Source organism: Rhipicephalus sanguineus, chromosome 7 (genome assembly GCF_013339695.2).
Source record: "Rhipicephalus sanguineus isolate Rsan-2018 chromosome 7, BIME_Rsan_1.4, whole genome shotgun sequence".
Classification (NCBI taxonomy): Eukaryota; Metazoa; Arthropoda; class Arachnida; order Ixodida; family Ixodidae; genus Rhipicephalus; species Rhipicephalus sanguineus.
Window position 1 is genome coordinate 130,582,486 of NC_051182.1, and position 22,649 is coordinate 130,605,134.

General features: G+C 48.1%; 1 protein-coding gene across 1 annotated transcript in view; it reads right to left on the reverse strand.

Annotated features, from left to right (window-relative positions):
* The window catches only part of LOC119399031 (zinc finger protein OZF-like), a 29,641-nt gene extending 17,123 nt beyond the window's left edge, over positions 1–12,518 (reverse strand). The window contains exons 1-2 of the mRNA XM_049417507.1: positions 12,333–12,518; positions 4,719–4,809 (exon numbers count right to left, since the gene is read on the reverse strand). Coding sequence (XP_049273464.1) covers positions 4,719–4,809; positions 12,333–12,518 — 277 coding nt within the window. The remainder of the gene's footprint in view (positions 1–4,718; positions 4,810–12,332) is intronic.
* Positions 12,519–22,649: the final 10,131 nt, after the last annotated feature.

Consider the following 22,649-nt stretch of genomic DNA (forward strand, 5'->3'; position numbering starts at 1 on the left):
TTTTGCAAAGCAGTTTCAAGCACCGGCATGGCACAGAGGTTGAATACTGGGCTCCCACGCAGAGGGCCCAGGTTCGAACCTCGTTCCATCCTGGAGATTTTTTCTTATTTCGTTTTTTTTCTTATTTCGAGCGATACTGGTTACGGACACCGGCGGCGGCGGCGGCGGACAACTACGGCGCCAAAAACGGCCGGTGAAATGATCTCATAACAGCTTTCGCTGTAAAATCGCGGCTGGGCTACCGGGGCGGCAGGATGCGCTTTGCGTTTCCGTCTAGTACGGCCGTGGTGTTCAATCACATTTTAACATGCCGCGGAATGGCGACCAGGTTCAGCGTTCAATATGCGACGCTCTTCTGGCTATCACACCTCGTTCTCTGATTACGCTTTCACCGTTAACTACTACAGCTACTACAAGGGTTTGTTTAATCATTTAACATGGACGTTAGTCGTCCGGATGGAGATGTGCCACCAATCATCAAAGTGGGTGCATCCACGTTAAACGGTGCAATAATAATAATAATAATAATAATAATAATAATAATAATAATAATAATAATAATAATATATGGGGTTTAACGTCCCAAATCCACGATGTGATCATGAGGGACGCCGTAGTGGAGGGCTCCGGAAATTTCGACCACCTGGGGATCATTAACGTGCACCAAAGCTAAGTACACGGTAAACGGTGCTGTAGCTGCCAGACATCAATATACATTGTGCAAACTCTCTTATATCAATTCAGTTACTTCTGTAAACGTTCAGTTACTTCTGTAAGGGCACGCTTTACTTTCGTGTTATTCCGATTCCTATGAAGGAGGGATCAACCATCTTTTTTCACATTTTTGCATTTTTAGTTCAGTATCCCTTTAAACTAAAAAAGAAATATAGAAAATGCGCGTCTCGATACCTGTTTTAAATTGTCTGTGACGAAGAAAAAGGAGTCGCGTGAGCAAAAATCGAGCAGAATGTTCTCATTACGCTGTGCGCGAAAAAATAAAACAGAAAATTCGGTGACGTACGCACTGCAAAGAATTTCCCTCGGGTCTGCTGCTCCACCCTGCTGCATTCTTACTATGAATATCACATAAAACGACTACAACAAGTAACAACAAATATTTAGGCAGGCACAGAAGCACTCGACTGATGGGGATATCCGCTTTTACAAACACGTTGCATGTTGCGGCACGCACTCACTAACCACCATATCAGCAAGGAGTAGTTTTCATGAACTTTTCCTAGGTATTGTGCTAGGGCTCGGTCCAAGAGCGTAGTTGCAAGTGCGTTTCAAGGGTGACCCCCATATATATTTCCTCCCTTCATGTCGGCGATTTGACATTCATCCGCGTGCCTATAGCAGCGCAACAATTCAGTTGCTGCAGGCAACAACGACAGTCATGAGTTCATATTCAGGCAACAATGAAATGTGGCGACGTGAAATGATAAGTGGCCTCGATAGAAAGATCGGATTACCGTATCAGAAACGGCTGATCGCCAGCAAGCCCACGATCGAGAGGGCATCAATTGTTAGAAAACGGCGCATACAAAAACGCGTGTGACCGGCGCACCGTTCGCAGATCTGTACGCTCACTGATTCGTCCGTGAGCGCCGAATACGCACTGCAGGAAAGTCAACTTACACAATGGCACTATCTGCGCGCACAATAGAACATTGGCGCACGACATGTGTATCGTAGAATACTATAGTTTACATTCGCAGTTGTACTAACAAAGTTGACTCGTGACCTGTCGAGTGCATTCGAGAAAGGTGGCACGACAGATGCCGCGTTCGTCCCGGCGCTCCATGATGTTGTATAGGTATGACCATGCTGTGGTATTTCCTCCATTGAACCTGTACTTTGTATTAGGTATTTATTGTAATCCCCCTCCCCCCACTGTAATGTCTACGAAGGAGCGGTGGGTATTTGATAAATAAATACCGATGCATACAACAATGGGAATTGCAAGGCCAGCTACCCAGACGAACTGTATATATGTGCATTGCATTACGCGCGTCACGCGATGCATTCCCGGCCGTCACCATGGGTAGAGCGTGACTGCAGCGCATGGCGGAAGAGGTTGCGGTATGCGAATGTAAGCACGATCGCGCCCACAGCTAGACCACGCTAGATCGCTACTCGTTGAAACTGACGCTGCAAAGACCCTCGATGCAACACCATTCCTGCATTGATATTACGTTTTCAAGCAGGCTTGTGTCACGTTACGGAAAGCTTCTGGCCGTCTACCGCAGCGATCACAACGCAATACTATGCAAATGAATAGCCGTCCATGCGCGTAATCAATGGCTACGTGATCCATAATAAAGGCTATGCGACTTAAAGAAATATATATTCATTCTACTTCAAAGTTCAGAAAGTACAATCCTAAACAGGCAATCAAATATACGCATCGCATCGGGTCGGTCAGGATTTCTTGGATTTGTTGCGTGGTCGTTGGCTTCGTACTTTGACTTTGATTCAGTTTGCACAGGAGAAAGCTTCGCGTTCAACCATCTTTCTTTTAGAAAGGGGCTTTGATTTTTTTCGCGTACGACGCCGCCACCGAAATGGTTATAACGCGCTTCGCTCAAGAAGGCTAAAATAACGCGGTAGGCGTTCAAAGCATATGAAACGCGAGGAAATGGGAGAAAAGCAAAGCATTCCAAGAGCACGGAAAGCGAGAGAAGAGAGTACAAACAGTTGGGAGGTGGCTTTGCCTTCATCGTCAGCTGACCCAGGGGCGACTTCCCCATGGCAAAGCCATCCCCCGTCTACGTGCTATGACGAAAGTTTCGGACACGGTAATAAAAAAAGCGGATATTCAATGCATCAACTCGCTTACGAAAACGAACAAATTGTGTACATGCCAGCCAAGACGAACAGCCGAAACTCTCCCGGCCGCCCCTCTGCCAGAGTGGGCACGTCCCTTGTTTCTGGAAAGGTCCATGGCGGTTTTCGAATTGGGCGCATGCAGCCACTCGAGTGTTTTTCACTTGCCGTATGCCTACAAAACTCTCACTAGCCATATTCTAAAGGAGTCACCCTCACTTCAAAGAAAAGAAGCACTGTTTCTATTAGATGAAAATACCGTACTCGATTTGCATGAAGATCAACGGGATACAGCGAGCCGGCTGGCTTAACCGAGAGATGTAGAACAGTTTAGTGGCAACGCAAAACAGCAGCGCACTTCGCCTTTCCGCGACAAGCTTAAGATTCATGCGGGGCTAGTACAAGATGGCATGCTACGGAAAATGAACATGTCGTCATACTTGCCTTGCGAGAAAGGCTTGCAGCAGAGCCCAAAACTTGTGTGGAGTTGAACGGAACCAAGCAGCACTTGCCGCGATCTCAGTGTTGACGGGAAGGCGCCTCGGGCAAAGCACAAACGCCGCTATCCTGGCGAGACGCGCGATCCACACAGGCCGTTGTCTTGAGAGCTCGACGCCCGCATCGCGCTAGGGCGGTTCCATTCTTAGCTAGGGGTGACGGCGGAAATGCCGTCGCGTCGGTAGCGCTTGTCTTGCGTGGCGCGACCCGTCGCCAGTGTCTTGAACCATTGGCGTTGACGAAAGGGGGTGGGGGGAGGGGTTCAAACATGGTTCAAACCCCTCCCCCGAAATTTTTTTCGGGTTTGCGTGAGTTTCAATAAATGTTCGTTAATTGGAACCCTGTTAATCGGATAATTCGGAGATGTTCTCTGCTCGCGGTAAACACATGAATTGTGTAATGCAGCAGGGAACTCAATTTCATTCCTGCAAAAGTCGGGACAGTCAAGAAGGTTGAAGCGGGGGTGTTTGGGGAGGTGGAGTGATTTGAACAAAATGTCACCTCACGCTGCCATCTGAAATAGCTTGTTTCCCATATCTCATATATGGCATATTTCAGGACGGCATTTTTGGCGTCCGGATTCGAGTGTTGATACTGATCTCCAGCATGACACAAACGTGGACGCCGATTCTCAGATCTAGAGACATTGTTTCGCGGTAATGTTTTAACACATCATGGCCCCCTGGTGTGCCTGTCGGAAAAAGAATGTTTACATTCTTTTTCTTTTCAAAAAGAACAGGCCCTAAAACAAGGCTAACAATGCTCAAAACCGGTGCAAAATAAACTAACAAGGTCTAAAATAATGTAAGCTGCAGGAATATTCACGAATTAATCGCAATAACTTACCTAAAATCGCTAAAAGCGCTTCTGAAACATTCGGATGATACCCGCGCCGCGCGAGAGAGGGCGCCACCGCCTCGCCTCGGGAAGCGTGCGATTGCCGATGGAATAGCTGGGGTGCCCATGCTGCGCACTTCCTCAGGTTTCAGGGTAATGGATCTGCTTTAAGTGCAGTATTTAGAACGACACAAATACATACTCAAGAACGACAGCGCAGGAGGGGGGGGTTCAATTATAATTTATGCATGTTCGTACATGCGTTTGTATGTGTGCTAGGCACATGCACACTTTTAAAAAATTCGGGGGCATGAACGTCACAAGTTTTGTCGAGCTGTGACATCACCGCGTGATGATGATTTTTTGGCATCACTGGTGTTACGCCGCCGACGCGGGACGCCGGTCAATTTTCGCGTTCTATGAGGCACCTAAGGCTTTCGCCTGACCGGCCGAAGCAACGTGTTTCTTTGGAGCCGGCATAGAATTCTTTCTCCCGCCTTATCCAGGCCCTTGTCGGGGGCTGGATATCTTCAGTGCTAGGAGCAATAATACTCGACAATGGAGTTTTACGGCAGTAGCGGTGGTTGATGGGTCCACACTCTTAAAAAATGAGTAAATATATAGTAACTTCAAGCAAACAGGTAGTAACTGCAGCGGTTACTACCATTCTTGGACCGTTACTAACCTTTCGTACCTGTTTGCTACCAACGTTAGCAAGCGGTTACTAGCTGCAACCATTACTACCCTTTGGCTACCTTTTAGTAGTAACTGCAGCTGTTACTAACTTTCTTGGACTGTTACTACGTTGTTGCTACCCGGCCGTTAACTACTCAATCTAAAATTGCAGTTAGTGCTTATTGTATTAATTGATAACTGGAACCGTCTCGACATCTCACGTTTAATCGGAAACTGGCGAATAAATTGCTCATGGATCAAGAAAGGTTTTTATTTTTAAAATCGTGCAACCGCAATGTCTAAGCATCATTCTGCTATTGTTAAAACGGAGGTGCAAAAGTTAATCATTTATAGGCAAGTGACTAACATGACAGGCGGATGTGGAAGAACCCCAGGTGGTCAAAATTAATGCGGAGGACCTCACTTCGGCGTGTCTCATAACCATATCGTGGTTTTGGTACGCGAAACCTCATAAATTATTATTAGCCTTTTACTGTCTCTGTGCTAACACAGGGATCCATTCAAGTGGATTGAGGCTATGTAAGCAAATTTACTACCTCGTCTCGGCCGTTGTGTATGATGCTCTGCTGTGGCAGTTTTATAAAAAAAATAGACATGACATATTGTTTGGTTCACTACGGTTGACTAAAAGTCTGGTGCTGGGTCCCCAAAGCGCACATAAGGAGGTAGTAGGGTATTGGACTTTAGGTCCGCATATTTTATTACTCATCCTAAAACATGGGTGCTCACCGGTACCAGATATGCATATCCTTGTAGGGGCCATAAATACTCCTGGAGTCGATAATGAAGTACCGTCGCGTAGTAAACTTGTTACGTCTGTGTGCCCTTCTCATTCATAACACTCCCAGCAAGATTATCCGAAGTTGTGTCGTAATGTGACCTCATGAATTTGTTGACCACTATTAAGATTGGGTGAATAATGCGGCGACAGAAACACGCTAGTAGATGTTACTACCTTTTTTTTAGTCTGTGTTTTAGTAACGGCTAGGGTAGTAACTGTTACTAACATATGCTAGTAACAGCAAGAGTAGTAGCCGTTACTACCTTTGCAGCTACTAACTGCACTTACTGACAGGGTAGTAACATATGTTACAAGCAGTCATTACCCGAACTTAGCAAGTACTACTACCTTTTTTTAGAGTGCTCGTTTCCTTGAAGTCCCCTATGACCGGGTGTGCTCGCCAAGCATTTTGGAAGGGGTTCGGCGGCCCTCGTGCTGTTATGCAGAATTTCGTAGGCGAGTAGGCCACGAGAAAGCGATACTCCAAAGACAGCCGACGTTCTGAATCGTACTTGTCTGGAGGGGTCATGGGACCGGCTGCGGACTCACGTTATCTGCAATGTTCCACTTACGTGTGACAGCACATCACGACGCGTGGCGCATTGCAGCATCATTTTATTTTTATTTTTTACGTACTTTTTGCAAAAGGCGGTGTTCTTTCAAGACAAATGTGTGATTCAGACTGCACTGTCCGCATTAGTTAAGGGTATACTTGAAAAACAAAAAAAAAAAAAGCGCGAAAACGACAGAGACACAGGAAAAGGACTCAGGACGAGTGCTGTATAAGTGAAAATTATTAAACAAAGCTGAACGGACGAAAAACCAGCACCATGCGTTCCCGTGATTTTTGGTCAGGAGGAAAAATTCGCAAAGCATGTGTACCCCACACTCTAGCAAGAAAATGGAATGTTCTGATATGGAATCACGCATCGTTATTTTTTTTTTTTTTTTTGTAGAAGGGCACCGAGAGTTCCCGAGCCCTTTTATGCTTGTGCTTCAAGATAACGACAGTTTTAATGAAAAACCCGCATTTCCCCGAAGGGGAGTATGAGGAAGTGCGAAGCACGGGGTGATGCTATGAGGGGGCGCGCGCGACTAAACTGCAGAGCCGAGCGAAGGAGACGGCAGCGAGAGAGCACGCGCCAGCCGACCCACGGAGGTCTGGCCGTTTTTAAGTGCAAAGCACTTTTACTGATGATGATGATCTGTCTTCCGAACTCGTTCCAAAGAACCCGCAACGCGTTGAACTTGTTGGCAGCGTTGCGCACGCCCGAGATGGGGCTCAGGTTGTTGTCGAACCACAGTCGATCGCACACCGCGCAGCTATATTCGAAGCTGCGGTCCAGGAAGTCTCGCTTGAAGCGCGCGTCCGGCCGATCGAATTCGAGGGCCCGCGCTCGCTCACGCATCGCGCGTCCCCGCGCCAGATCGGCTTCGGGGTGCTCGGCTCGCTTCGCACGCTTTTGTTCGGCGTCTCGCCGCCGGCCTTCATCACCACAGGTAATGCGCGGGGCGCGCGCAGCCACGGAGCGGAGGGCGGAGCGCGCGCAGTCACGTGGGGCGTGACGTCGCTGCGCCGTTGCTACAGACGCTCCTCTCCGCTCCTCGCGCCGTTGCTATGGGACGGCGGATTCAGGCTCGCTTATAAAGTGCATTCGCACTTAAAAAATATATTGCGCCCACATGACCTGCAATGGGCTGAAAGACGTCAGGTCGGAGTATGCACGGCGTATGCCTGCGGCATGGCTAGGGGCAATATGCGCGTAGAAGAATGTGTTTCGCTGCCTACCTGCAGTGTGTTATGTTTCGTGGTGGATAATATCAGCACAAGAATACAGCACTCTGAAAATCTACTGCAGTTCGAGCTGCCGCCATTGCGTTTTTCGTAGTTGTGTATGTCAGAACTGAGGTCCTCTTTACTATTTGTACCGCTACAGATGTGACAGTCAAGCTGTTAGAAGCGGCTAATCGAGTTAGCCGGACCTTGCAAGCAAATAGTTCTGCTTAAGTGTTACTCTTGGATGCAAACACCGCGTGATTACGATACATTACCACAATCATGGATAACTATTCACCCAATAATGGCTATTACAGTGCAGCAGAATTCCAACACGTGTGTTGCGCTCAATCAGCGATTTAAGCAGGTTTTGCTCTATCTTTTGTTTAATGCAAGAAGCCTGAGTAACAATATAGATGAGGTCACAATGTATCTTGACTCGTCTGGGCATAAGTTTGACACACTTGCCTTTACTAAAACCTGGTTCAGTGAATGTGATAACGCCGTGAAAATTGATGACTATGTTGATTTGTCCCTATGCAGAAGGAAGAGTTGGTGGTGGCGTCTCATTGTACATGAGAAATACCATGCATTTCAATCTGTTAAAAGACACATGTTCGCTTCATACCGATTATGAATTATTAACTGCAGAGGCGAATGGCATTACAATGTTGCTAGTGTACCGACACCCCTCCGGTAATGTAAATAATTTTGTTGCGCGTATGAATAGTGTACTTGCTGATGTAACTAGTAACAGGAAACCTGTCATAGTGATGGGAGATTTCAATATCGATATGCAGTCCGATTCTTCTTCTAAAAGAAGTCTTCTTGACGTGATGTCTTGCTATGGTTGTGCTAAAATTATCAATGTTCCTATTCGTATTACTGCTGACAGTTCAACTACAAAAGATATGTGTGTCACCGATCTTTCGCCTTGTGACGTGCAATTGGGCCTTATGGTATCTGATTTGAGTGATCATTTGCCTTTCTTTGTTTTACTTCCGCATATTAAGAAAGCTTCCGCCTAAAACATCGCCAGTCTTGTATAGGAAAATTAATGACGACACACTGCAATGTTTTCGAAGTTCATTACAAGAAGAAGATTGGACAGACGTATACAGTGAAAGTAATCAGAGCATTAGTTACACGATTTTCATAGAAAAAAGTTTTAAAAGTGTATAATAAGGCGTTCCCGCTGGTTGGCTACGTCAAATTTAAAAAGTCTAGAAAACCTTGGATAAATAAGGAATTGCACAAACGAATCATTAGCAACAATAAACTTTATGCTGAGTTCATGAAGTACAGATACGTAAATATTCTTAAGGTTTTTGTGCAAATGCGCAATAAACTATCATCCAATATTAAAAAGGCGAAGGAGGACTACTATATCAAAGTATTCTCTAACAGACTTACCCCGGAAAAAACAAACAAGCAATCTCTGCATCAAAAAGATGCCTTATCGAATAAATTTAATGAACACTTTCTCTCTATTGGTGAAGGGAGTACAAAAGTTGGTAAGACGATGTATCATTATATTTGAAAGAGAAATCATTCAAGACAATCTTTTTTCCGCCCACATCACCTAATGAAAAAGCTCAGTTAATTTTGAAGTTACGAAACAACTGCTCGGTTGGAATTGATGGCATTACATCGCAGGCACTCAAATACGTCGCATATATAGTAACACCGACACTCTCACATGTTTGTAAGCAAATGCTAACCATGGGGAATTTTGCCCGATAACCTGAAAATAGCACGAGTCTTTGTTATACACAAAGGAGGCGATCGACACTCATTTGCGAATGATCGTCCAATCTCTGTTTTATCTGTCTTCAGCAAAATTGCTGATAATGTTATCAATGCGCGCTTAGTCAGCTTCCTTGAGAAAATAAATGCACTATCAAACCAGCAGTATGGATTTCAGAAGGGAAAATGAACGGAAATGGCCTTGCTTCGCGTGAAGTATGAAATAATAAACATAGAAGGTAAACGTTTCACAGTGGGGCTGTTCCTGGACCTAAAAAAGGCATTTGATTCGGTTAATCATAAAGTTCTCTTGCTTAAATTGCCATACTATGGAATAAGAGGCACCCCATTAGATTTGATCAAGAACTACCTATCATCAAGAGTACAATGTACTAAAGTGAATGTTGTTTCATCTATAGCTATATGGATATACGCACAGGCGTACCGCAGGGCTCAATTTTGGGGCCGCTGCTCTTTCTCTTGCATATTAATGACATAGTCAACATTCCTTGAAATCCTTCATTGGTCATGTATGCAGATGATACAAATATTTTCTTTTCTGGGTGTGACATGATATTCTGTAGCGAGCGACGCAAATACGTGGCTGGCGGGAGCGTCCAAATGGCTCACGGCAAATAAATTAGAGCTTAATGTACACAAAACTAAGTTCATATTATTCAAGCCGAAAAACAAGATTATAGACAACGAACCCATTATTACTTTTCTCGCAATAGTGCTCTATCGCGCGTAGACTCCATACGATTTTTAGGTGTAATTTTTAACAAAAGGCTAACTTGGACAGACCACGTTGATCATGTGTACTAATGTGTCCAGTTCGGTTGGTGTAATCTACAAAATGAGAAATTTATTGCCATTATGGTTTAAGAAATAAATGTACTACGCTCTTGTGCAATCACACCTTCATTACTGCCTATTGGTCTGGGGAAGACCTACGCAATTTATTTTGCAAATCACTATTTGTTTTACAAAAAAAGCAATTCGTGCCATCAGTAATATGAATTATCGAGACAGTACAAACGAACATTGGAACACAACTTGAAAACCTTGCGGTTGGGTCTTGAGACACATCACTTACTTAAAAACGACGCTACCTTTTCACTCACTTTACACGACCCTCAAAAACATCCGCCATATACATTTCGCCATGCTAGCTACAGGAATAACAGGATCAGGACAAACTATGGTTCACAAACGTTGCACTACCACATTACAACACTTTTGAACAACAAAAAAGGTATAGAAGAAATAATAACAAATCACAAATCAGAAAAAATAATAAAGCGCCAAATAAGTCCACTACTTCTTTCATAGTTTTTTTTTCACTGCATATTGCCTGCTACTTGTGTTCAATGATTTCCGTCGTCAACAATGATACGTTTGATTATATATTTACCTGTAAGATGTTATTTTATCTTTCTATATGTGTTCAAAGTTGTACGTGGACTATTATCTTTTTATGTAAGTTTGTTGCCAGTGCTTCTGTGCAAACTGTTTTTTCAGGTGGGAGGACCTCGTCAGGCGTCAATGCCTTTAGTCCGTTCTTTCCCAAGTGTAACACTTTGCACTTGAATAAAATCAATTCATTTCAAGCTTAGCTACCCTCTGACTGAAGACACTTATGGCGCGAAAGGATCTCTCTTCGGGCGAATCTCTTCCCGCATACGTCGCAACCATGAGGCCTCTCGCCGGTGTGGCTCAGAACATGCCTCTTCAGCGTACTCCAGTCAGCGGACGCGGCGGGACAGAGGTGGCACAAATACGGCTTCTGGCCCGTATGTGTGCGGGTGTGCCTGATTAGTCCTTGCTTGAAACTAAACGTGCGGCTACAGAACTGACAGCTAAACTTCTTTACGCCTGAGTGAATATTCTTGTGCTGCCGAAGAGTACATTTTGCAGTAAACGTCTTCCCGCACACGTCGCACTTGTAAGGGCGCTCGCCGGTGTGGCTTGGGAGGTGCCCTTTCAGAATATTCATGCGCGCGAACGTAGCCGGACACAGGTGGCAGGCGTACGACCTCTCCCCAGTGTGCGTACGGGCGTGGCGCTGGAGGTTGTCTCTCCGGGAAGCGTATTATGATTTCCTGGCGCGGCAGCGCACGCGAGAGAGAAAAAAGAGAGAGCGAGGAGGACGCCAGCGGCCCCTCGACGAGCGCTTGCGCGCTATTGGTTGTTCTCGTGGGGTCACGTGGCTGGGCTGGCGAGCACGTTTCCGCACGCACGGAGGAGTGTTTACGGCTGTTCCATCGTTCGGAAGCACCCCTCGCTACGCCGAGACGCCGCAGATACGCGCGCCGAGGGCGCCTGCAAGCGGGTTTCGATAGTTCCGATGAGCAACGTGGTTCCGAGTGTCAACGTGAAGTGCCTCAGCGTCGACCTGTGCACGGACGGCGACGCACACGAGTGGATCGCCAGCTACAGTAGGATACGATGAGCGAGCATTCAGCGCTTTCGCATTTAGCATATTCGCAATTGGCGTCGATATCATCAAGTGTTATTATTAGACTGGCCTATTCACCACTTGTAGAAGAAACGAACACGTGAACTTACCTCTTTGGATTTCGGGTTTCCCTGTCGACGATCCATGTCGTGTTCGTTTTCCTACTGTAGCTAGCGATCCACTCGTGTGCGTCGCCGTCCGTGCACAGGTCGACGCGAAGGCACTTCAAGTTTGATCGGCAGTTAGAACTTGCATCTAACTCACGCGTGAACGTCCGCGTGCTCATCGAAACCTGCTCGATGTTGCATGGGCTATGAGATCTGGCGTTTATTTCGCACGTAGGCGTACTCGTGTCCAACATGTCACTCGGAAGCACGTTTATTGAAACCCGCTCAACGCGAGATGGGCAAGCGCAACTCGGAACAGGCGCGCGTACTTGAGCGTCCGCCATGTGCGTGGCGCGAATCTGCGGCGTGGCTAGGAGGAGGGTGCTTCCGTACGATGGAACAGCCGTAAACACTACTTCGTGCGTGCGTGCGTTCGTAAACGCTCTCACGTGCCCAGCCACGTGACCCTAAGAGGAGAACCAATAGCGCGCAAGCGGTCGCGGAGGAGCCGCTGACGTCCTCCTCGCTCTCTCTTTTTTCTCTCTCGCGTGCGCTGCCGCGCCAGGAAATCATAATACGCCTCCGGGAATAGTTTCTGCCGCACACGTGGCAGGCGAACGCCTTCTTCCCCGAATGAGTCAGTGCGTGGGACGTGAGGTTGACTTTCCTGGCAAATCTCCTACCACAGGTGTTGCACTGATGGGGTCGTTCGCCAGTGTGAGTCAACATGTGGTTTTTCCGATACTCGCGGCTGGCGAATGTGGCCGGACACGACGAACACTCGAAGGGCATCTCGCCCGTGTGTGTGCGACTGTGGATCAGCAGACTGTTCTTTCGCGAGTATTTTCTGCCGCACACGTCGCAGGCGTACCGCTTTTCGCCTGCGTGGGCCAACAAGTGCGTTCGCAGCTGAGACCTGCGTTTGAAAGCTTTCTCACACACAGCGCACTGCAAGGACCTCGCGGCCATAGTCTTGTCGTCTGTTTCTGGTTGGGAGACAGTGACGTTGTTAGGGAACCTGCGATTGAAAGAAATTTATATGATGTGAACGAGATGCTCGCGCACAAACAAGGCGCCGCCTACTACTTAACTCTTGAACTGATCGAGCATAGGAGACAACAAATAAACACAAAAAACATTAGGATATGGAAAACATAAAACACACAAATGGCTATAATATAACAAATGTTGGGTTTCAACGTCCCGAAACGACGATATGATTATGAGGGACGCCGTAGTGGAGTACTCCCGAAATTATGACCACCTGGTGCTCTTAACGTGCGTCTAAATCTAAGCACACGGGCCTCTAGCATTTCACCTCCATCAAGATCCGGCCGCTGCAGCCGGGTTTCGATCCCGCGACCTTCGGGTCAGAAGTACAGCACAATAACCACAAACTACCGTGGCGGGTGAAAAACACACGTATGTCTAAAAGAGCATCACAACGTAAAAAAAATGTGTGAAATTCAATTACGAAAGTCCCTAAGAATGTCTCTAGGCACCATGGAACTCAATCTCTGCATATGCCACACATAGCAGACAACTGATCATAACTAGGGCATACATATAATTTCTTTCGCCAAACGCACTCCATAAATGTGAATTTTTATTGCTGAACTAAATTCTTCAGACGATTCTATTTAAGAAACAAATTGTCTAAAATTTTTTTGCGTGACTGTAAAGTGAAAAAAAAAATCATTTTTGTTGTTACATACACATGGTTTTTTCGTGAGTAATATCAAGCAAGATCCTAAAAGACACTTCAACGTTTCTTATAAAGGAAAATGATGCGTTGTATTAAACATAGCTCACATACATACGAAAATAAGCACACCAGAGTACTTTACCAGTAAGAAATCTACTTTCTCCAATACTAAAAACTTTTCAGCGTGTCACAGTCGAGATGTCGCTCCTTCTTCATCATCCGAGTCTGAACTCGTGAGTCAATCCTGGTCTGACAAACTGACATCCAATGAATCAGATTCGGCACTTGGGAAATAGTCTACATCGGAAGAATCGCCGCTCGACTCACTAACAGCAGAGCAACCGGGGTGCACTTCCATAGCGTAAGCGAAATGCGTGAGTGAGCACACGCCCCGCCACGGTGGTCTAGTGGTTATGGCGCTCGACAGCTGACCCGAAGGTCGCGGGATCGAATCCCGGCCGCGGCGGCTGCATTTTCGATGGAGGCGAAAATTTTTGAGGCCCGTGTACTTAGATTTAGGTGCACGTTAAAGAACCCCAGGTGGTCGAAATTTCCGGAGCCCTCCACTACGGCGTCTCTCATAATCATATCCTGGTTTTGTGACGTTAAACCCCAGATATTATTATTATTATGAGTGAGCGCACGGAAGAAAACTATGGTTGTGCGCCCGTCCGTGAAGCAAAACGAGTGAGAAAGCTATAATAATCCTTCGTGTTATCGCCGACGAGGTGTAGTTAATTTTTCCGAGTCCCCAAGACAAGAAAGGACGGCGGCATCGTTTGTGTAATTTAGCGCCGCACGGAAACAGATGTAATCGCCCCCGGGGCAGCAATAAACGAGAGAGTGACAAGCAGTCACCCTATGAGAGATTACAAACCAGACAGCCATCGGCTTTGCGGGCGCGAGAAGTGATAACCACCCGAAGGACGAAACCGAAACCAGCCGCACCGCGCACGCGCTCGGATGCGCAAGCGAAAGCAGGCGGGCCGCTCTGGAAAAAAAAAAAAAAGAAAGAAGAGTGTCCTCAACTTCACCAGGGTTATATCACGGGTCGCCAACAGAAGGGACGGCCTGAAAGAAGACAACCTCATGAAAGCATTTCACGCCTTTCTCATCAGCCAAGTAACGTACGCCGCCCCTTTCCTCAACTGGAAGAAGACAGAGCTCAATAAAATCGATACACTAATTAGAACAGGATTGAAAAGGGTCCTGAGCCTCCCTCGAAATACTAGTACGGAACGACTCCTCCAATTGGGCCTGCACAATACAGCTACCGAACTGTTTGAGGCACAGCGGCACGCCCAAATTAGTCGGCTCTCGCTCTCAAGGGCGGGCAACGAGATCTTGTTGGAAGCCGGCATTCAGCCCCCCTTCATGCCGCCAGAGAAGTCACAACTTTGCAAAAACGCCACGCAAAGCGATAACTGTTGATCCGATTCCCAGAAACATACACCCGACCCACAACGAAGGACGGAGAAAAGCGAGAGCCAAGGCCATACTCGCCAAGATCATGCGCAACGAAACGCAAGTCCTCTTTGTTGACGCTGCAAGATATTGGAATCGAGGCGCTTACGCCGTCTCCGTGGTGGACGCCCATGGCTCGCTCGTCAACGCAGCCACGGTAGTTACCAACTTCACCCACGAAGCAGAAGAAATGGCCATTGCGGTGGCCCTTCAAAGCTGCACGGGAGCCTCTATCATTTACTCGGACTCCAGAACAGCCATAAGAACTTTTTCGGCTGCCCTCGTCTCTTCGAAGGCAGCTACAGTTGTCAACAAGCTCTTCTACCAGAAAGGGGCGAAGATAATTTCCCGTCCTCACACATTACATGGTTCCCGGCTCACATGGGAAACATTTCCGGATCTTCTTCCTGCAACCCAAACGAGCGGGCACACCAACTGGCGCGAGAGCTCACTTTCCGCGCCTGCGGTCCACCCCCTCGCTTCAATGCAGCCTGCAGGAACCTCGATAACAAAGACCCGCTCGTGTCATACCACGAACTCACCTCTCATCATAGATTAGGACGTCGAACTTTTCCTCCTCCTCACACAAAGCTCAACAGAGCACAAGCAATCACTTACAGACAGTTGCAGACTCGAACATACATAACACCGACGACACTAAGCAGGAGCAATCCTGACTTTCCTGCTGTATGCTCACACTGTGGCCACGAATACAACAATTTCGAGCACATGCTCTGGCTGTGCCCTGCCAACGCGGGTACAGATTTTTCTGACCAGTCGTCATGGGACTCAGCGCTTCGAAGCACAGAGCTCATAGCTCAGCTCAAGGCTGTCCAGAGGGCCCGGGCCGTCGCCGAAGGACTCTGTCTACCGGCCCCGACCTGGGTGGAGCCGCCGGACTGATTGACGGGGCCTTCGGCACCGCTTTCTTTCACCTCAGGACCTGAATAAAGTTCGTACTCACTCACTCACTCACGAACAACGGAGAGACATCGGCGCATGAAAAAAAATTCCACGTATTCCCGAAATTTGGCAGCACATGCGATGTTAGAGAACTGATAAAAAAAGGCGCGCGTTTTAAATTTACAGGCAAAGACGTACAGTGGCGGTCAAAATTTTACAGACCACGCGGAATCGCGTGGCAGACTATGGCAAACAGCACCGAGGCGCCTGCTTGCGAAGCTCTAGAGCGCGCACTGCGCACGCGCATCCTTGTTTACCTGCCGGCCTTCTCGTTCGCTCGCTTCAAGTGCACGCGCACCAGAACGCCAGACAAGGCGCAAGGTGCCGCTTCTGCAATCACCGCGGAAGCCCCGAGCGATTTGCCTAGAAGAAAACTTTCTACGCAAAAACTTCGTTCTGGCCTGGACAAATTTTTCGTCATCTTTCAAGATTTTTCTTCTACATTTTTTAACCCATGTCGGTTTTTATTGTAGGTTTGTGCTACAAACCGATCAGTGCCAAGTTTTTGTAGCGTTAGCTACACTTGCCTAGCCGGAGCCGATTTCGCGTGAATCCTCATGAGCCGTGCTGCGCGTGTGCGAGGATCAGTGATGTCACACAGCTTTCTCACCGGAGCCGGCATCTCACGCGCTCTCCGCCACCGCCGCGCGCGACTCGCCGCTGCTGGTCTGCGCGTTCGGGAGGAGTCGCGTCGTAGTCATGGCAGATAAAATGGCGCCGGCGCGCGCGCAGCTATTCGCCTTCGCTGTGCAGTCGCCGTCTGACACTTCGATGGAGCCGCTTGATAGCGCCTCTGACTGGCGTTTGCAGGTGGGTAACGCCATGGAGAAGGAGAGCGCAAATGCTGCTCAACGGCGCAGAAGAGCCGAGAAGCTTAACTCATCGGATCCCGAAGTAGTTGCCTGGCAATTAGCGGGTCAGCGTACGAAGAATGAACAGAAGAAGGCTAATAATCCTAGACAATCTGGAAAGCTAAGAATAATCAGCTGAACCTTTGCTAACGCTACGTATATCCTGGAATAGCCGAGCTAAGCCACTGCAATTTTTTTCTTTCATAGTACATTTGAATGGGCGCAGGATAGTAGCACCGAGCACAAAAAAAAAAATTCGGCAGATCCCACGTCCCGTGGGAATCGATGTTATGCGAAGCATGCGCGAGATGGTGACTGTGGCGTAATTTTTCACATTGAGCGAAACGTTACGGAATGACGCTAGAGAAATATGGATGTGGTATACGCACGCTCATCTGTTGAAGAGTCCCATATCTATTATATAACCAGTTGTTTACAGTTGCGTGAGGATGGCAATAGCAACGTGGGTGTTACCAACACCAGACGCGGTAAGCTGATGTGTAGTGCTTATGTTCTTCAATACTGGATAGAGCGAATCCGAACAGGACAAAGAAGGAACACAGATGCACTGGCGTTACTCGCAGCTAAGTTTCATTCAGGAAAGCTTCCCTAGCTAAACACACGGCCGAGTGGCACGCGCAGGCGCACTGCTCGTACGTTACAGTCACAGTACAGTTGTTATGTTTATATTTTTCCTTTATGGGACGGAGAACGCACGCATGTTTCACGAACCCCTGTGTATGTGTATAGAAGGGGTTCTTGACAGTTCTTGAACAAGGTCATCATCACCGTCATCAGTCAGCACCAGCAGCTGGACGGGACTTGTTAATCGGATCCGTTCGTGATAGCGGCTATGAGGAGTGTAAGTGTAGGGAAGTGCGAGGTATATAGTCCAACTGGTGGAAATCATTGGGTGCCTGTTACGATGAAATGATCTATGATGCCTCCTGTCGTGGACGTGACAGCGAGGTCTTCTGATGCCCTCTCCACATGCAATCCGTCTTTCACGCAGTATAAGGACCAAGCGTTATTGGGTCTTGATAAATGAATGTTGAAGTCACCGGTAATGATGAGAGGCCTGGTTCTCTCAGCTGATTTATTGTAGGAAGCATTGACGCCGGTTTTTGCATAATCCACGTGGTGCACGTTGCGAACCACGTGGACGAGTGGATGGCAGTTGAGCGACTTCCAGGGGTGTTCTGTCTTCAGTTTCCTCACTTTTCTTGCGTGCGCCGCGGTGGTGTAGCGGTTAAGGTGCTCGGCTGCTGACCCGAAGATCGCGGCTTCGATCCCGGCCGCGGCGGTCGCAATTCGATGGAGGCAAAATGCTGAATGCCCGTGTTCTGTGCGATCTCGTACACGTTAAAGAATACCCGATGGCCAAAATTTGCCGTACCCTTAGCTACGGCGTCTCTCATATCACATCGCCGTTTTCGGACATAAAACCCCAACAATTATTAAATGCGAAGCATTTTTTAACGAACTTTTGGTACTTTGAGCGTTTCTATCCACGTATCTATCATCTATCTAGCCGCCTACGTCTGGGTCCTCTCATGATCGCCTCCTCAACTACGTGTAGACCAAAATTGGCATGAGAGGGTAAGGGGATTTGATGAATATGACTGTCGGGTCATGACATGAATAACGTGAAAATCCTGTCGCGTACGTCGTCAAACCCGTTCCTCCAGACACGTGTGGCACATACCCGTTTACCACGGGCCGCGGTGTACGGGTATGCGCCACAGGTGATTGACAGTTTATATCTACCCAGGAACGGCGAGAACAGACATAACTTAAATGCGAGGGCGTTAAGAAAAACCGACATCGGCAGCATTGACCCGACGAATGGAAAGAATGAAAATTAGGATTGCAGCAGGAATCGAACCCAAGTATTCTGCCACAGAGCCACGCCAGGTCTATAAACTGGTTTGGAAAAACATCCTATGCAGGCATAATGTCGGTGCAACGTCAATTGTGGTTATGGTGCTGGCGATCTTATTTTGCAAGAAAGCAATAAACACTACATGATACTCATACGATACGAATGATACCTCTTTTCATGAGGTGCCTCATGAAAGCCCTAGAGAGGCCTTGCCACCACGGCGTTGACGCGAGCTTCAAGTCCCAGGTGGATCGTCTCGGTAGGGCTGGTTATGTCGAGACGTTGCTGGTTGCCGTGGCCGAGGATATCTACAGAGCTCAGAGGCACGATGTACAGGAAAGCACAGGAAGACGCGAAAAAGTCGCAGTCATTACTTACAAACATCAGCTTTCACACAGGTTGAAGAAGATCGGCCGGCACGCGCGCGTCCGTGTGGTTTTTTCGGCCCCACACAAGTTAGCCTCGCTTTCACCAGATTCCTTCAATGCTTTCACACAGGAGCAGTCCCGTCACGAGACGCGAAGTTAGATGCCAGGTAAGGCATCGTAATCGGTTTGTGGAATGTGTGCGCGGGGTCGTCTCAGTATCTCTTTGTCGTGTGGAGCCTGCTACATCGGCCAGACAGGCATGTGTCTCAATGAACGTCTCCGCGAGCACGCCAACAATTTCCGAAACAAGACCGACGGCTTTCTGCCTATTCACTGTGACCGGTGCGGCTGCCGCCCCGCGTTTGACAGCACCACAGTTCTGCACCGACACAGAGACGAAAGAACTCGGGTCATTGTAGAAGCGGCTCACATGAAACGGAAGATCGCCCCTGCGTGAGCAAGCCCTCAGTTTTACTTTGTGATAAGGAGCTTGCGTTCTTGGAAGGGGCGGGTATTCGCACACGGTAATTCCCCTCCCCGGTTTTTGTTAGCGGGTGAGGTGGGGCAGCGTGTAGAGAGGGTAGCACTTCTTCTTGTGTTACTCTCACAGTCGTCTAGACAACTTTCTTTCGTTTCCCAATAAATGTTCAGTTGAAAGTTAGCGCAGGTCTTCGAACCGTCTCTGTGTGTTTCTTGTGGTTATTAGTGCGCTATACGGTCTTATATAATGGAATTCCAACTAACCCAATCATCCAGCCTTCTAAGCAACTTCCCCATTGCAAAGCCATCCCCTTTCTACGTGCCAAGTTTCAGACAGGGTAAAAAAAAAAACGGATATTCAATGCATCAACTCACTTACGAAAACTCACAAATTTTATACATTCCAGCCAAGACGAACAGCGGAAACTCCCCCGGCCGCCCCTCTGCCAGAGTGGGCACGTCCGTTTTTTCTAGAAAGATCCATGGCGGTTTTGGAACTGGACGCATGCGGCCTAGCTATGGTGGCTAGAAGGAGAGGTGTCAGCATCGTCTCGGCCGCGCCGTGAAAGGAGGCGTGCTAGTATTTCATGCCGCCGCGGGGCGGCGCGCACGTCAATACTGAGATCTGTCGAGAACACCCGCCGACCGCCGGAGCCGCACGTTTCCTCGCTTGCACGTGTTCTCGCAACGTCTGCGGCAGGGGCGTAGCCAAGGGGAGGGGGGGGGGTTCATACCCCCCCCCCCGAAATTTTGCAATTTTGCATGTGTATATATACACGCACACATAAAACGCACGCACGAACATACATAAAGTATGGTTGAACCCCCCCGAAAAGAATTTCTGGCTACGCCCCTGGTCTGCGGTGTGCCAATTCGAACTTGTTCGGTATCGGTACGTAGCGATGCGACCATGCCACAGTGACGACAATGGTGTGTAAACAGCAAAGACACTGCTTTGCACCTGGATGCTTTGTAAGAGTGTGTCAAAATAAATGTCTTGCTTGTACAAATGGACCTTGATTTGCGATGCGCAAGTCATAAAAGTTAGGGGTGTGTGAATATTCGAGTTTCGAATTCCAATCGAATAATGCCTAACCGAATGATTCGATTCGACTTTCGAATAGCTCGTATTCAAAGTCTCGAATAATTCGACGGGACGAATATCTAAAACGCGACAAAGGTGCAACTTGGCCAGGGTGGAGTGGATAAAACTAACGCTAACATCGGTACAGTAGGCCTCTCGTTAAAACTTTCACCGATATCCTTGTACAAAAGCGAGCGCATGTTTATTTCAAAGGCGATGATGTAATTTGCACACGTAAAAAAAAAAGAAACATGAGAAAACTGTCAAGCTCTTCACAATTTCGCCTCTGAAACGAAGGCATGCACTTTCCTTGCCTAGTTCGGTCGCGTATGCCGCAGGCGACGTATTACATTCCGACTTCGGCTCGCGAAACCCTCGGCTTTTGGATTCATATATGAAAATTTGTTCCCGCTGTGCAGTCGTCACTGCCGCACCGCACCACTCGTTCAAGAACTCCCATCGCTTCGGCGCGTAGTTGAAACACTGCTGTGAACGAGCGCCCGAAGATTGTTGGGCCCCGAGTATGCATCGAGATAAAGCAGGCCCCGAGTATGCATCGAGATAAAGCAGTATTGCGCGACCACAGATGGAGCACAATTGAAGCCGTATTCGGCGACCATAGGGAAAAAAACTAGCTACCGTACCCCCTTTTTTTAGCCGTTGAGAGGGCCTCTGCTAACTGGAGTGACGGTTCTTCTATCAACATGCCTGCGCGCCCAGAAAAGCAGAATCAAAATACTCTTCCGAACAAGCACGCATAGGCGTGCGCACAGGGGGGGGGGGGGGGGGGGGCAGGGGGGCGGCCGCCCACCCTAATCACCTAAGAGGGGGGGCGCAATATCTGCCCCACACATTGACCCTTCTAGTCACCTAAGAGGGGGGGGGGGCAAAATCTGCCCCATACATTGACTTAGCAGGGTGGGGGGGGGCGCTGCGATGATTCAATCTTTGCCCCCCCTGATGGGGAACCCTGCGCACGCCTATGCAAGCACGTAATAAAGCTGCCACCAACCCGTAGCGTACCTGATTTTTCCTTTGTCTTGCGGTAACTGGCGGTACTAGTTTCATGTAAATATACGTACTATTCGATATTTTTCGCCACTATTCGATTCGAATTCGATTCGAGATGAAATTTCACTATTCGCACAACCCTACTAAAATAACGCATTCAAGTATGGTTGTTGATACTTTTACCTGCATTGAGACGTCACGGAGAACACTGTGGCATCAAAGTGAAAACTGCACGGACGTTGTTTTGGTGTCAAGCTCACGGCAAGTCATTCATTTGATTCCCTATCTTCCAGCGCTTCGGGGTGCGAGTGGCAAACGTAGCTGGTATACAAGGAAGTAAATTGAAAACGTTAGTTTTCAGTGCCAATACATGCTTTGCAGCGAGCCGCCAGAAATGTGCCAGCTAGCCTTTGTTATAATCCGCATGGTAGCGTGAAATAGTTGCAACGAAAAGCCAGAAAAGCGGCTGCTACGCGCGCGCGGGCGCCTCAGAGCCGACAACAGCGCCGCCGCATCTGGATGAATTCTCGCTCCCTCTCCGGCGCGCCGATGCTGACACCTCTCCTTCTAGCCACCATAGCCTAGCGAGTCTTTTTCACTTGCCGCATGCCTACAAAACTCTGACTAACCATATTATAAAGGAGTCACCTTCACTTCAACGAGAAGAACCACTGTTTGTAGAAGAAAATACTGCATTCGATTTGCATGAAGATTAACGGGAAATGGCGAACCGGCTGCGTTAACCGAGAGATGTAGAACAGTTTAGTGGCAACGCAAAACAGCAGCGCACTTCGCCTTTCCGCGACACGCTTAAGATTCATGCGGGCTCGCATACGATGGCACGCAACGGAAAATGAAGATGGCGTCATACTTGCCTTGCAAGAAAGGCTTGCAGGAGAGCCCAGGAGCTGTGTTGAGTTGAACGGAATCGAGCCGCACGTGCGGCGAGCTGAGGGGGAGATGGGAAGACGCCTCGCACAAACGCAGCTATCTTGGCGAGACGCGCGATCCAGACAGGCCGTTGTCGGGCTAGTGAAAGAAACCCACGTGATTGGTATGGCAAATTGAGGCGCCATCCATGGACTTGGAAAAGAGTTAAAATCTGCGTTCCGTCT